At 48.7% G+C, this 14,376-nt stretch overlaps 1 protein-coding gene across 1 annotated transcript in view; it reads right to left on the reverse strand.

Moving 5' to 3' along the window:
- NTNG1 (netrin G1) overlaps positions 1 to 14,376 on the reverse strand; it is a 202,783-nt gene that overhangs the window by 77,847 nt on the left and 110,560 nt on the right. Inside the window, exon 3 of the mRNA XM_005860123.2 lies at positions 3,487 to 4,127. Coding sequence (XP_005860185.1) covers positions 3,487 to 4,127 — 641 coding nt within the window. The remainder of the gene's footprint in view (positions 1 to 3,486; positions 4,128 to 14,376) is intronic.

Consider the following 14,376-nt stretch of genomic DNA (forward strand, 5'->3'; position numbering starts at 1 on the left):
TTAGATTTCACAGCCCATGGGCTCAGCTCCCTGTCGGTATAAAAAAGATGTTCGGAACAAACATCTCCTCCCCATTCCTCCCCTCACCTCTCATTTGGGTAGATTTTATTTATGCATTAGACGACCTTTTTGGCCATTAGAACCATCTTGCTTCGGCAGTTAATTAACACAAGTACCATAATTTAATACAGTTAATGCTACTTGATGTCCTTTAATGTACCTTCCATTAGTGATATTATTGTAGTATTACCCTGTAAATTAAAATGAGATGAAGACGAAGAGAGGCACTCTTTAATTAAGGTGCTGGCACACTGCACTCGTCTATTATTCATTAGGGAAAAGCAGCCTGATTTACGGAAGGAGGACATCCACAAGTCAGAATTAGTCCCAGGAGATTATTAGGTTGATTGAACAAGGTAAGGACGGCGGAGCGGCCGAGAGCGCCAACAGCCACCTTCCTCCTCTGCGACGGGAAGAAGCGCACAGCGCGAGGGAGGAAGTGGCGGCAGAAGAAGCGTGTAGCCGAAGAGGGCTGCAATGTTTACGGTGGGAGTTTAGGTTTTGTCAATAGTAAAAGAGGTCTCAGATGTGTCACATGCTAAAAAGAACCTAAATGCAACCTTCGTCTTATGACCATCACAACATTATTTTTTTTTTACACCAAACAATGCCAGCCAGTATAATACATAACCACCAAGTGCATTTGTGCACAAGAAATAAAGACCTGGAGTTCACGGTCAGCCAGCTCCAAGATCCCCCACCTGCTTTCGTTGCCTCGCTTAACATTTCAAGGTGAAAAAAATCTTGTGTTCTCTGCCCACTATTCTATGGCCATTTCCCTACTGTCCCCAAATAACTCACTCCAGTTCCCACATTATTTGTGGCGTGGCAGGCAGAAAAAAATATCATGATAATGATCATTACAGACATGGAAAGGCACGTTAAATATTGCAACCATCCCATGAATGGAGGGAGGAGTAGTGATGGAAACAACTTTTTGGGAAAGTTTCCGTGTATGATATTCTCGAAAAGGAACCTTTAGAACTTGCTTTCCGAGATCACCAATTCCCCTTCAAGGCTCCTCTGGATGGTGCGCTCAGAGACAGACAGACGAGGCCGAGACGTTCAAGGGTGAAGCGTCTACCAGCTTCCACGCTGACAGGTCTGCCACCCAGGCAGCAGCTCCCTCGCGGGGCTCCACGCTCCTTATATAACTTAGGAGCTGGAGACACGCCTGGCCACGGGCCTGGCTTCTTTAGTCCCTCCCCCAAGACTAAAAATACCCCAGCCATCTGGCGCCCAGCACAGCACACGCCAACATCGGCTTTGCCCTGAGGAATTTGGACAGGAGTTTGGAGGTGACAGAAGGGGACCAGATGGGAGGGGCTCACCTCTATTACACCTTTGTCTCCTGCCCAGCTGCTTCCTCACCAGCTTACAGGTGACTGGTGACCAGGAAAAGGCAGCGGGTGAGTCCCAGGGAAGGGAGGTGGGGGCCCCCTCCAAACTCCTCGGAACCATTGCAGTGCAGTGGGAGGGTTCTACCAGGGTGAGGGGTAAAAGGAAAGTAGTAAATCTGGTGGGATTTTGCCCGGCCGGTGTGGCTCAGTGGTTGAACATTGACCGAAGAACTAGGACCGTGGTCGGCAAACTCATGAGTCAACAGAGCCAAATATCAACAGTACAACGACTGAAATTTCTTTTGAGAGCCAAATTTTTTAAACTTAAACAATATAGGTAGGTACATTGTTATTCACTTAATTAGGGTACTCCTAAGGCTTAGGAAGAGCCCCACTCAAGGGGCCAAAGAGCTGCATGTGGCTCGTGAGCCACAGTCTGCCGACCACGGAACTAGGAGATGGAAGGTTCAATTCCTGGTCAGGGCACATGCCTGGGTTGCAGGCTCAATCCCTAGAGTGGGGCGTGCAGGAGGCAGCCGATCAATGATTCTCACTCATCATTGTTGTTTCAATCTCTCTCTCCCTCTCCCTTCCTCTCTGAAATCAATAAAAATATATATTTTTTAAAATCCTGCCTTATTTTGTTAAAATTTTATGATTACTTAATTAAACGTAGATGATTTATGCATGGTTTATATTCTTATGTCCGTATGTTCTGATTTAGAGCTATCCTGACATTTTTAGAATGATTACTGCCTTGATTTGCTTTCTTATTCCCATTTTTGCTGTACAGTCCACTCATCTTTAGTTTTCCCAACTCATCTCATGCTCCAACCTCCACCCGTTGGTGATTTTGGTGACATCAGACACTTAAAAAATTGGGTTGAAAATCTCTGCTTTGGTGGTCCTGGTTCTAATGAGTGAAGCTTTCCATGTAAACACCTCAACGTTCTTAGTAACTTGCTCAATTGTGTGTCAGGCACATTATCAAAACCTAAGGCAGTGATGGCGAACCTTTGACACGCGTGTCAGAGGTGACACGCAAACTCATTTTTTTGGTTGATTTTTCTTTGTTAAATGGCATTTAAATATATAAAATAAATATCAAAAATATAAGTCTTTATTTTACTATGGTTGCAAAGATCAAAAAATTTCTATATGGGACACGGCACCAGAGTTAAGTTAGGGTTTTTCAAAATGCTGACATGCCGAGCTCAAAAGGTTCGCCATCACTGACCTAAGGCAAGCCTAACCGGGACCGATGCTGCCTAAACTCTCCCACCTGTGCCTGCCCCACAGCAAGAAGGGGGCTGACTCAGGGCCACGCGGCAGCATAGCTTTTAAAGCAACAGCATCAGAAGAACCGGAAAACACAGCTTGCCCCTTTTAAACAAATGTGTTGTTTTCCCTAAATGCGTGTGGCTCTGATTTAACCCATTTCAAGAAACTCAGCTTCCGTTTCAGAGATTTTTGCGCGACAGAACAAAACCACAGAGAAGCGTCCCATGGTGCAGGCCCTCTCTGGCATTTGGAAACAACAGGAAGAGGCATTGCTTTGTTTTCCTAAATGCATGTGGCTCTGATTTAACCCATTTGAAGAAACTCAGCTTCCGTTTCAGAGATTTTTTCGCGACAGAACAAAACCACAGGAAGCCTCCCATGGTGCAGGCCCTCTCTGGCATTTGGAAACAACAGGAAGAGGCATTGCTTGTTTTCCAGGCCCTTTTCTAAGACGCGCATCCCCCCTTTTGCTTAAATTCTACGCAATCCTGCCAGGTTCAGGCCTGAGGACAGCAATTCTGGGCTCACCAATCACTGCTCAGTGAGAAGGGCCTCAGGTGCCTCAGGACCCACCTCCAGGCTGGGGCTCCTGAGAATCCGCTGCAGTAGAAATTGACAAACATTCTCCGGCTGCCGCTGAGTGAGAAGGGCCGCAGGTGCCTCAGGACCCACCTCCAGGCTGGGCTCCTGAGAATCCGCTGCAGTAGAAATTGACAAGCATTCTCCAGCTGCAAGAACAACCCCTCCCCCCGCATTTGCTATGAACACACCTGTCCTCACTCACGTGGGAGAGACGCGCGCTTACCTGCCGTGGACCTTGATGTCCGAGATGGCGTAGAAGTAGCGCGCCAAGTGCAGCTCGTCCACGAAAATCTCCCCGACGGCCGGCCTCAGCAGCCGGATCCTCAGGTCCGTGACCGTGAAGAAATCTCTGAGCTTCTTGGTCGTGTCCAGCTGGCCGTAGAGGGAGGCCATGTTGCGCAGCCAGGGCCCGGCGAAGAAGGCGAACCTGTCTTTGATTTCAAAGTGGATGATTTTGCTGTTGGTCATGTAGCCCGTGGAGTACTCTTCGGTGCAGATGATCTCCAGGACCGTGTGCTGGGACAAGTCCTTCACGGACTTGGGGTCCATGTGGAAGGCGTCCAGGCAGTCCGTGGCGTAGTACTGGTAGGGCTGCCATGTGCGCCCGTAATCCAGGGATTTCTCCAGGATCATCTGGTCCGGGCGCCCCGACTCGAAGGTGATGACGATGTTGTCTGTGAGCTCGATGGTTTTGCTCCAGGACAGAGTGATGTTCACCTGGAGAGGCTTGGGGTAGTCCTTCCAGGTGGCCGACTGCCAGAAGGTGGACGGGTGTCTCCCCTCGAAGTCGAACATCAGCTCCGGGGGGTGCGCCAGCTCGGGGGTGCTCGCGTCACACTCGTTGTTGCACATGTAGGGGTTGCCCTGGGGAAGAGGAACACAAGAGGGTGCGTCAAACATGGGCTGGGCACACGGCTTGCCTTGCCATCCTGCTGCTGCTAAGAGGCCAGGAGAGGAAGGAAGGAAGGAAGGAAGGAAGGAAGGAAGGAAGGGAGGAAGGAAAGGAGGAAGCAAGGAAGGAGAAAAGGAAGAAAGAAAGAAAAGGAGGAAGCAAAGAAGAAAGGAAGAAAAAAACCTGTTTGCAGTAATAATTTTTAAAAAAATATACTTTCACTAATTTCAGAGAGAAAGGGAGAGGGAGAGAGAGAGAGAAACATCAATGATGAGAGAGAATCATGGATCGGCTGCCTCCTGCACGCCCCACACTGGGAATCAAGCTGTAACCTGGGCAGGTGCCCTGACCGGGAATTGAACCGTGACCTCTAACTGTGACCCCCTGGTTCATAGGTTGACACTCAACCACTGAGCCATGCCAGCCGGGCTGCAGTAATCACTTTTATTTGCCCTAATTGGAGTCTCCTATTTGATTGCTTAAGAAAAAAAGTATGCTAATTTTCTTGCCTGGTTTCTTTCCAAGGGCGTTAGGAAGTGGAAACCGTTTACTTATCCCGTATGTGTTAGACCCATAATGTGGCCCCAGAAGCACCGGAGCCACCGAGTCTGCCAACTCCATACCGCCACGGCTGCTCACAGAGATGTTTTAGGAAAAGCAAGGAAATTCCTCCAAGCCTCAAGGACGTGCCTCCAGAGCCCTGTTCCTCAAAAAGCCAGATTCCAGGCAAAGCTTTGGGATGAGCAATGAACCGAGATACCTGTGTCCTGATTGGGAAACCACACCCCCGTGGGACACTATTCACGTGGCCTCCAATCCATCATCCTCAACGGGGTCCCCGCTCCACAGAGCCTGCGATGAAAGCATTTACTTTGCTCGCCGCAAATCATTAGGATGCGGTCTGCTGCAGGCTCTGGGGCTTGGCCCAGACATCTGCCACCCCATTAGCCGGAGGCCCGGGGATCGCTCAGGAAGACGGGGGCGGGCCTGTGCTCCCAGGAACCAGACCAGGAAATGCCAGTACTTGGAGGGTGTGGCAAAGAGCCAGGGGACCACTGCTTTGCGCTCTGTGCCGGCCACCGTCGGCTGTCCATGGACGTGAACTGCTACCATTGTTTTCCGCCTCACGAAGGCTACTTCCTTCACAGTCCCATCAAACAAGAAGCTGAACAGCAGGCCCCTCGTCCCACCGCCACAGGTGGTGACACCGTCTATGCTGCACCAAGGGCTGCTCTCAGCCCTCACCTGGAGCTTCTCAGACAGTCAATCGGCTTCCTGCTTTCTGTTTCTCTTGTGTTTAAGAAAACAGGGGGTGTCATTGGCAGCCAAGCCTGCAGGTATTCCTGGCTGATCCTGACCCGGGAATGCTAAGCAGAGGCGGCAGCAAGAATCCACCCTGGGACACTGCCCTGAGGCTGTGGAATTGCAATTAGACTTTCTTTATCCCCCTTTTCCCTGAGCTGAGAGCTTGTCCCGGCAGACCTGCGGTGCATGAGCTGGGGCTCCAGTGATGCATTTGCACTTTAGACGCGGATGCTCAGTTTCCGCTGACGCCTGTGAAATGGGAGGTGAGCATCGGAGACCTGCTCGGGCCCCAGAGGCCACCTTCTCCCACCGCGTCAGCGACTCTTCCCCTCGCTCTCCCCCATTAATGCAACCGGATCCCAACGCGGGCAACAGGTTTGGGCCTCGCGTGTAACTGAGACGGGGCCGGAGAAAGAAGAGAAGGCGCGTCATTGAGGGAACAGGGCTGTTTCAGAAATACAGGCAGGGCATCCGCGATAATGGAGATGTTTCTGCACTTCCCTCTCGCATTTCCATTCCCCACTCCTGATCCCGGCGTCTGTGGCGCTATTTATAGTGTCCCCTTCAGAACGAGCCAGGAGGGGAGAATAAGTTTCTGTTCCAGGTGGAATAAATCACCAAATTTATTATTATTTAAACTCTCTTCAGCATACCGGGGAGCCAAATGCAAAACTCCACGAACCAGGCGCGGGCTTCTTACGGAGGGCTATAAATACGGCGGAATCTGTCGGGATTTATAAATTCTAAATAGATGGAAATGCACACTTAACGGGAAGGGGTCAGATTTACACAGATCACACCTTCCTTTGAAATGTACTGAAAAAAAATAGGGTCCCTTCCGAATCTAGCAGCTCGTAGCCATCTGCACCATCATCAGGGTGGATGCACCCCTCCTCCTGACACAGGCGGCTTCCCCGGAGGTTGAGGGGATGGGATGGGCTCCCCTGGAGGTCGAGGTCGAGGGGATGGGACACAGGATGACGACTCGGCAGGGCACCCGGAGGGAGGCCCACGCAGCATCTCCTTGACTTCAGCAGAGATGCCCAGAGCTTCTCAGCTTCTCAGAGGGCAGAGGGCACCGAGACAGAGCAGGAGGCGCGGCAGAGTGGCTCTGGGAAGGGGTCAAGGCTAGCAAGCCTGGCTTAGGAAATATCCGTGACCATGTCTGTCTAAACAGCACGCACTCCTATATTCCATCAAAGGCGTCGACGATCATCACCAGTTATTTAGCACTTCAGGGTCAGACACATTATCCTGTCAGCCCCACCTCACACCACAGGGAACGGAGACACAGGGAGTGTCGAGGAAAGTGCCGGAGGTCACAGAGCAAGGTCAGGAAGGTGGCAGAGCCAGGCCCCTCTTCTCCTGCCCCTGCCGGCTTGTTCAACTCCCAAGTCAATGGACTTCCTATGAGGCAACCCAGCCTTGGAGGAGGGTGGCTGGTACAAAAAGAAGGGTCGAAGGTCAAATGAGTTTGGGAAACACGGCCTAACACAGTCTTGCGTTCGAGAGCTCTAATGAGCATGATCACACATGAAGTTAAACTTTCCTTAGCTTCCTGCTATACCTAGTTTCAGAAGCTTATCAGACAATGGACCCCTGTTTGTTTTAGTAACCCCTATTTCTATAGCACATAGCTAGTTCACGGAAGAGCATCCTTGGAGATTCTCTGCTCTGTATGACATATATATATTTATATTTCAGAGAGGAAGGGAGAGGAAGAGAGAGGAAGAGATAGAAACATCAATGATGAGAGAGAATCATTGATCAGCTGCCTCTTGCATGTCCCCCACTGGGGATTGAGCCTTGCGTGTCGCCCTGGCATGTGCCCTGACTGGGAATTGAACCATGACCTCCTGGTTCATAGGTCCATACTCAACCACTGACCCACGCCGGCTGGGCTAAACTGCTCTTAAAATGGTAAACATGTGGATGCCAAACAGGCACCGCACAACCCAAAGTGTTAGCCTTTTAATGAAGACTCGCCCGGGTGAAGCACCCAGTCTCTGCTTCTGCCCACAGGGCCATTCCGCTGGGGCTCAGCTGGACGTGGACTCAGGATAAATGCTCACATTCCCATCACGTGGTCAGCCATCGAGATGCCGGCCAGCACAAGGAGGAAAGGTCCCTGCTCTGCCCCGATCTGCTGCTTCAGGCACCAAGTAAAACTGAGAAGAGCTTCATGCATCGGATAAGTGCCTGCTACATTGGATAATTATTGGTTGCCTATGATATCACTATCATTAAGGCCCTTCCTTGTCTTGGCTCCCAAGACACAGCAGTGAACACATCTGAGTCCTTGCTTTTGGCAGCGCGTCTGTCTTTGTTGGGGGTTGGGGGGAGATGCACCAAGGAAACAAATATATAAGGTTTTATAATGTTCTGTGCTGCAGAGAAAGAGGCAGCCTATTGAAGGGAAGAAGGGCAGTGAGGAGGGATTCTGAGGGCGATTTTATATTGGGAGGTGACGGGAAGTCTCTCCTGGGTAACGTGACATTTGATCAGATTCAGATCAATTCCCAGTTTACAATGGAGATGATCAGAGGTTGACCAGAAGGACAGTTTCGTCCTTCATCTACTTTTCTCACCTTTGTGGTAATTTTAACAGCATAACAATTTATTGAAATTGATGGGTAAACAAATCATTTCACGTGAGAATCTAAACCAAATGACTGTAGATACAAAAAAAAAAAAAAAGAAAGAAAGAAAAGAAAAGAAAGAAATCAATAGAACTGTTCTTGTTTCCTACTCACACTCTTTTTAGGAGATTAATGATTTGCTGGCCATTAACATAATGACTGAGAGACACTGACATTGAGAGAAAATTAGCAGGATTAAAAAAATATATATTATTCTGGCCCCCTGAGAAGAAAGCTCCCATTTTAGGTGAGAGAGAAAGAAAAGAAGGCCAAAGAAGCCGAAAATGTTACCATTCTATAGAAAAAGAGAGCTGGGGAGAGATTTTTTATGCTAAAATATTTAGTGTCAATATTTCACAAGGTTGTGATCTGTAATGCTGTTGTTACCGAGAATTATCAATATGAAAACAATTGCTGTTAAAGGGATTAGATTAATTGCATTTTCAAGTACTTCAACCCCACCCTAATCCTCTCTAATACCACCAACAAAGAAATTTCTATAAGAAAAATAACTTCCCCCTACTTGTGAAAACAAAGAACTTCTTGCTGCTAAATCCAACAGATTCAGGCATTAGCAAGTATCAGTAATTATTTTGTAGCCAGCAGGCATCCTAAAATAGATCTTAAGTCCCACTAGCAACAGATCCTTCACTGTCTATGGACAACGCAGAAAATATTTTATGACTGTGCTGATAATACCGACACCCTTAAGAGAGGCCTGCATCCTCAAACAGTCTCGGCTGCTAAATATTTTTATAACAATGAAAAGAGAAAGAAGGTTGTGATGCTTAATTTCATTTTAAAAATAACACTAATATTTTACCTCTGGGAGCACTGAAGTTCGTTTTTAATTAGCACTTTGCCGCCGAAGTGGAATGTGTTGTTATTCTTCCCTAATGTGCTTTCAGAACTTCGAGGGATAAGTACAATTCGAGACGCACTTTTATTGTTTCTACAGATGGGAGGGCCTGCCTTCTGACAAGGGACACTTTGAAAACAACCACCTTTCACCTAATCTCTGCTAGAACTTCAGCGTTAAAAAAGGAAGAAAGGAAGAAAATCCTCGATAAGCAGTATTCAGGCAGTGCCTGTGGTTCCTGCTATTTTGAACTTGCCCTTCCTATCTTTACTCATTGGCAAGCTACCGGGAAAACAGTTGGAGATGTAGGGAGTTCTCCCGGGGGGTTTGGCGACTGCACTGTGAGTCAGGTGCCAAGCAGGCACGCATGTACATACAAGTGTCTGTGCGAAGCGCCCGGGGTCACACTTACTCTGATTGTGAAGAACAGTGAGACAGAGCTAGCTCACACCCATGTGCGTCTGGCTGGTCCTTGCCTGTTTGGTTGGGAAGAGGCATGCTGGGATAGCAACCCCTTGCTCTCACTGTGGCCTGGAAGCAGACCCCAGGAGAGCTGTGTCAGTGCTTCCCGACGGGGCCCGGCCCAGCCTGGCCTGGAGTGCCTCTGCCTCAGGCCGGCCTGCAGAGGGTGGGTGTTTGACTTGGTGCAGGAAAGATGTCACAGGATGAGTCCAGGTGATGTTGAGAGCACGTTTATTAAAGCTGGGACAGGGACACAAAGGAAGGACTTAAGGTAGACGAAGTTACCGGACAGAGCCTAGGCAGGGCGCTTTGGTGCCCTAGAAACGGTGTGGGGCCCAGCCGGTGTGGTTCAGTGGTTAGACATCGACCTAGGAACCAGGAGGTCACGGTTCGATTCCTGGTCAGGGCACATGCCCGGGTTGCAGGCTCCATCCCCAGTGTAGGGCATGCTGGAAGCTGCCGGTCAGTGGTTCTCTCTCATCATTGATGTTTCTCTTTCTCTCTCCCTCTCCCCTCCTCTCTGAAATAAATATGAACATATAAACACACACACACACAACATAACCTACATATTACGGGACTATCCCAGCTTTAGATATTCTAAACCTGCTATGACAGAAGTAGTTAGGTATTTGTCAGAGCGCAAATCCCCAATTTCAGTTTGGGCCGCCATGAGAACCGTGGAGGAGAGGGAGCTCTGTGTTTGAACTCCGGCCGCTCCGTCTTCTAATGAGACCCCAACGCATCCCCAAGGCTCCTGTCCAGCGAAGCCACGCTCGCTGCGAGGCCGAGGGAAGCCGCTGCTTGGTTCCGTCCTGCCCAGCAGTAGGTACTACCACCACGCAGGCCTTTTCCTCGGGAATAAGGAGCCAGCAGAGCCTTTCTGCAGCCGGAATGCTGGGAGGCACGTCGCAGGTCATGGCCATCACAGACACCCGTGCAGATCCCCCCGGGGGACCGCGGTGAGGACTTCCAAACCCAGACAGCCTCAGAGGTCAAGACAGGCCAAGTTTCTAGAAGGAGTCAAATCCATTCTCCAGCCACAGGCCACAGAAATGGATCCCATAGAACGGCCTGAGTCATTACTTTGTGTAACAGAAGAAAAGAGTAAATATGAATGGAATCTGGGGGTTTGAAAGTGAACGTCGACAGAAAAGCACTGGAGTAAGATGACAGTATTTACAATAGGTAGGAAAATGGCTTTTTAAAACCTATGGTCTTAAAAAAAATAGCACTTAGAAATCTTTGGTACAAGATGTGGACTTACAGCATGGGTGGGCAAACTTTTTGACTCGAGGGCCACAATGGGTTCTTAAACTGGACCGGAGGGCCGGAACAAAAGCATGGATGGAGTGTTTGTGTGAACTAATATAAATTCAAAGTAAACATCATTACATAAAAGGGTATGGTCTTTTTTTTTTTTTTAGTTTTATTCATTTCAAACAGGCCGGATTCGGCCCGCAGGCCGTAGTTTGCCCACGGCTGACTTAGAGTCTCAAAAGAGATCAGAAAACAAACCCTTGAGTGTTAACAACGCGAAGCGGAAGTAAGCTGCCTGCAGTTTAGGTTACAGCGACGCGAGGGGAGTGGCCCTATCAGGAGGGTGGGGAGGTGGGGGTCCCGAGATCGCCCCTCGGTGTGGGCGGGTGGGAGCATCCTGAATCTGCAAGTTCTCACTCGAGTCTCAGAAAATGCTGCCTTGTTCTCTCCCACGAGAAAGCAGGTCCAAGACCCACGTGAAGCCCATTTCAGAAAGCCACCAGCTCCCGGAGAGGAGAGAAACTCCACGCAGCCGCGGCTGAGTGGTCCCTCCATCAGGAGAAGCACCAGGACCTGAGGTGACCCGAATAGGACCTTTTCTAAAGCGATGCTTTCCTGGGAGTCCCTGCAGCTCCCTCGTACTCCTCACCCCTCCCGCCCGACTCCTCCCTTCCCAACCCACTAGCTGTTTATCGGGCACCCACCACGTTAAAAAGTCTTCACCACGTGAAGAACACAGAAATCACACAACCAAATGTCCCCAAGTTAGTAGCGGAGAGTAGACCCACACGAGCAACAACCTCCTGCTCCTCAAATTAGTTGCTTGTGCTGCTAGAGAGAACGCACTGGGTGTTCTTGTGGGTAAACAGAGTCAGCAGCCGCACTGTGCACCTGCCTGGAGTGCCATCTACCCCTCGGTACATAATTAACCAGATATTTACATTAAAAACAGACACACTGCCTGGAGTGCAATGCCCCAAAAATGTGCAAGCCGTTTTAGGAAAAATCCCAAAGGCGTTGCAGGCCTGGGACAGGTTTGGAGGCACGTGTCAAATCCCACTGAGCAGAGTATGAAGAAGCAGAGTCCGGAGGGCTTGGCTGGGTGATAATTCCCCCATTCCCCCAGCCTTCCTGCCCAGCAGACTTCCCCAGACTTCCCTGGGGTGGTTGTAGCAACGCTGGCCTCACCACAACTGAGACGGTGAGTTACACCATCCCAGCATCCAATTCAGCTGGAACATGTTTGCTGCCCCCCACCCCCGTGGGGGCAATCTGGGTGGCATTCTCCATACACTAACATCTCCATCTTTAAGATAAGTGAATTTGGCCCGGCCGGCTGTGGCTCAGTGGTTGAGCGTCAACCTATGAACCAGGTGGTCACGGTTCAATTCCTGGTCAGGGCACATGCCCATGTTGCATGCCCGATCCCCAGTAGGGGGCGTGCAGGAGGCAGCGGATCGATGATTTTTTCTCATCCTTGATATTTCTCTCCCTCTCCTTTTCTCTCTGAAATCAATAAAAAAAATAATTTAAAAAAGTGAATTGGCCATCCTCCTGCCACCCAGTTATGATACGGAATATGTGCTGCAGTGGTGAACAAAAGTGAATTGGCCATCCTCCTACCACCCAGTTATGATACGGAATATGTGCTGCAGTGGTGTGTAAAGTTTAAGGTACATAAGAAATACCTGGTGAGTCCAGTCCCCACCCATCAGGAATTCTGGTTCAGTAGATTGGGTTGGGCCCGGGAACCTAATTTAACAAGCACCCTACATGATTCTGATGCAGACAGCCCCGGGACCACACTTATTGATAAACACGGTGTATTGTTAGGAACCAAGGCGCTGGGTTAGATCTGCCTACATCTGGGGAATCCCCGCCCTATCACTTAGCTATTACATCACTTTGGACAAGCTGGGGTTTTTTTTGAGCCATGATTTTGTCCTTTAAATTCAATGTAATAATATGTACTGCATGACATTAACATGAGATAAAATTACATAATACATGGTAAGAGTTTAGCATCTCCTAGGCATGCAGTAAGTGCTCAATAATTAGTAGCTGCATTAAACACGGGCCACCTGCATTCCTTGACTTTTAGAATGACAGCAAGTGTTTCCACTTTCCAAGCAGGAACCCTGGGCAGCATCGGACATTCCTTCTTTTTCCTCAATCTGTTCACCAACCAAGTTCCCTAGATGCAACCCACCACCACAGCTTCATTCACACTGCCTACGCTTTCTTTAGTTTTCAAAATATTTACAATATTAAGAATGCTTTCTCCAGCATTACTGTAATAGCCTCTTCAGTGGTCTCTCTCCATATAATATCGTCCTCTTATAGCCTGTTTCCTAAGAGCTGCTACAGCGGTCTATCTAAAATCCAAATCTGTCTGTATCATGCCCCCACTTAAAGCTCTTTAAGGGATTTCTCATTACCTTCAAGAGTACAATTCAAATTCCTTAGCATAGCTTGTAAGATCCTTCCAGATCTGGCCTCTGTATTTTTTATTTTTTACTAACTCATGTTCATGCCTAATAATTTAGTCATACATATATATGTATACACACACACACATATATACACATTCATATGTATATGAATATATAAATACATGCACATATACACCATACAGTGCCACATAGATTATCACGCAACTCAGCACATTAAGTTCCAATTGTTTATTTTTATGTCTCCATCACTAGAATTCTGTGAGGAGAGAGAGAATTGGCACATAGTAAGTGCAACAAAAATTTATGGATTTAAAGAAAGTAAGGAAAGTAGACAGACAGGAAAGCAGGGAGGAAAGATAAATAGGATCAATTAAGTAGAGCTGAAAGTGTGGGAGGGCTGGGAGGGGTTTGTCCACAGGTCTGTGATTGGGGATCAAGTAGATAATCAAGCTTTGAGAACTACCCAGTCCTCTAAGTTGTAGATGGAATTTGTATGACGTCATATACGGTATAACACAAATGAGAACCAAACAAAACCTAACACTCCAAGTCCAAGTGCAGAGCGCAGTGTGAGTGACTGATGGGGTTCCTGGGACCTGTGGGGAGGTTGGAGGGCAAACACAAATGGCGTGAGCTGCAATGGCATCCCAGTCCCTTCCTGGGGGTCATTTTATCTTCGTTTTTCTCTCCACCCTTCATGGCAGTATTTCTCCTGGTGGCTTTGGAGCTGGAGATCTCTTTGCCTCACCCCATCTTGCTTTGTTTATCCAACCCACAGCATCTTTCTGAGTTGACAGGAGTAGCTGAACACCAAGAGTTTGACTTGTCCTTGGGTGATTATGGAGAATTGAATAAAATCGAGAGAAGCAGTGAGTCAGCTGGTTGCAATTTTACAATGTCCCAGCATGGACATGCCTCCGTGGTGCAAATCCCTGAAAGATGTAGGATGTGATCCATGGAAATGGGTAGAGAACAAAGGCCAAGAGGCAATTGAGGTCCTTGATGTGTTTGCTTTGGACAGAAATGCAGGAATGGGGATAAGCACTGCCACACAGATGAATAAGGTCGAGGAGGAGGAGGAGGAGGAGGAAGGAGGAGGAGGAGAGGGAAGGAGGAGGAGGAAGAAGAGGAAGAGGAAGAAGAGGAAGAGGAGGAGGGAGAGGAGGGAGGAGGAGGAGGAAGAGGAGGAGGAGGAGGAAGAAGAAGAAGAAGAAGAAGAAGAAGAAGAAGAAGAGGAGGAGGA

This window comes from Myotis brandtii, unplaced genomic scaffold, assembly GCF_000412655.1.
Source record: "Myotis brandtii unplaced genomic scaffold, ASM41265v1 scaffold131, whole genome shotgun sequence".
NCBI lineage: Eukaryota > Metazoa > Chordata > Mammalia > Chiroptera > Vespertilionidae > Myotis > Myotis brandtii.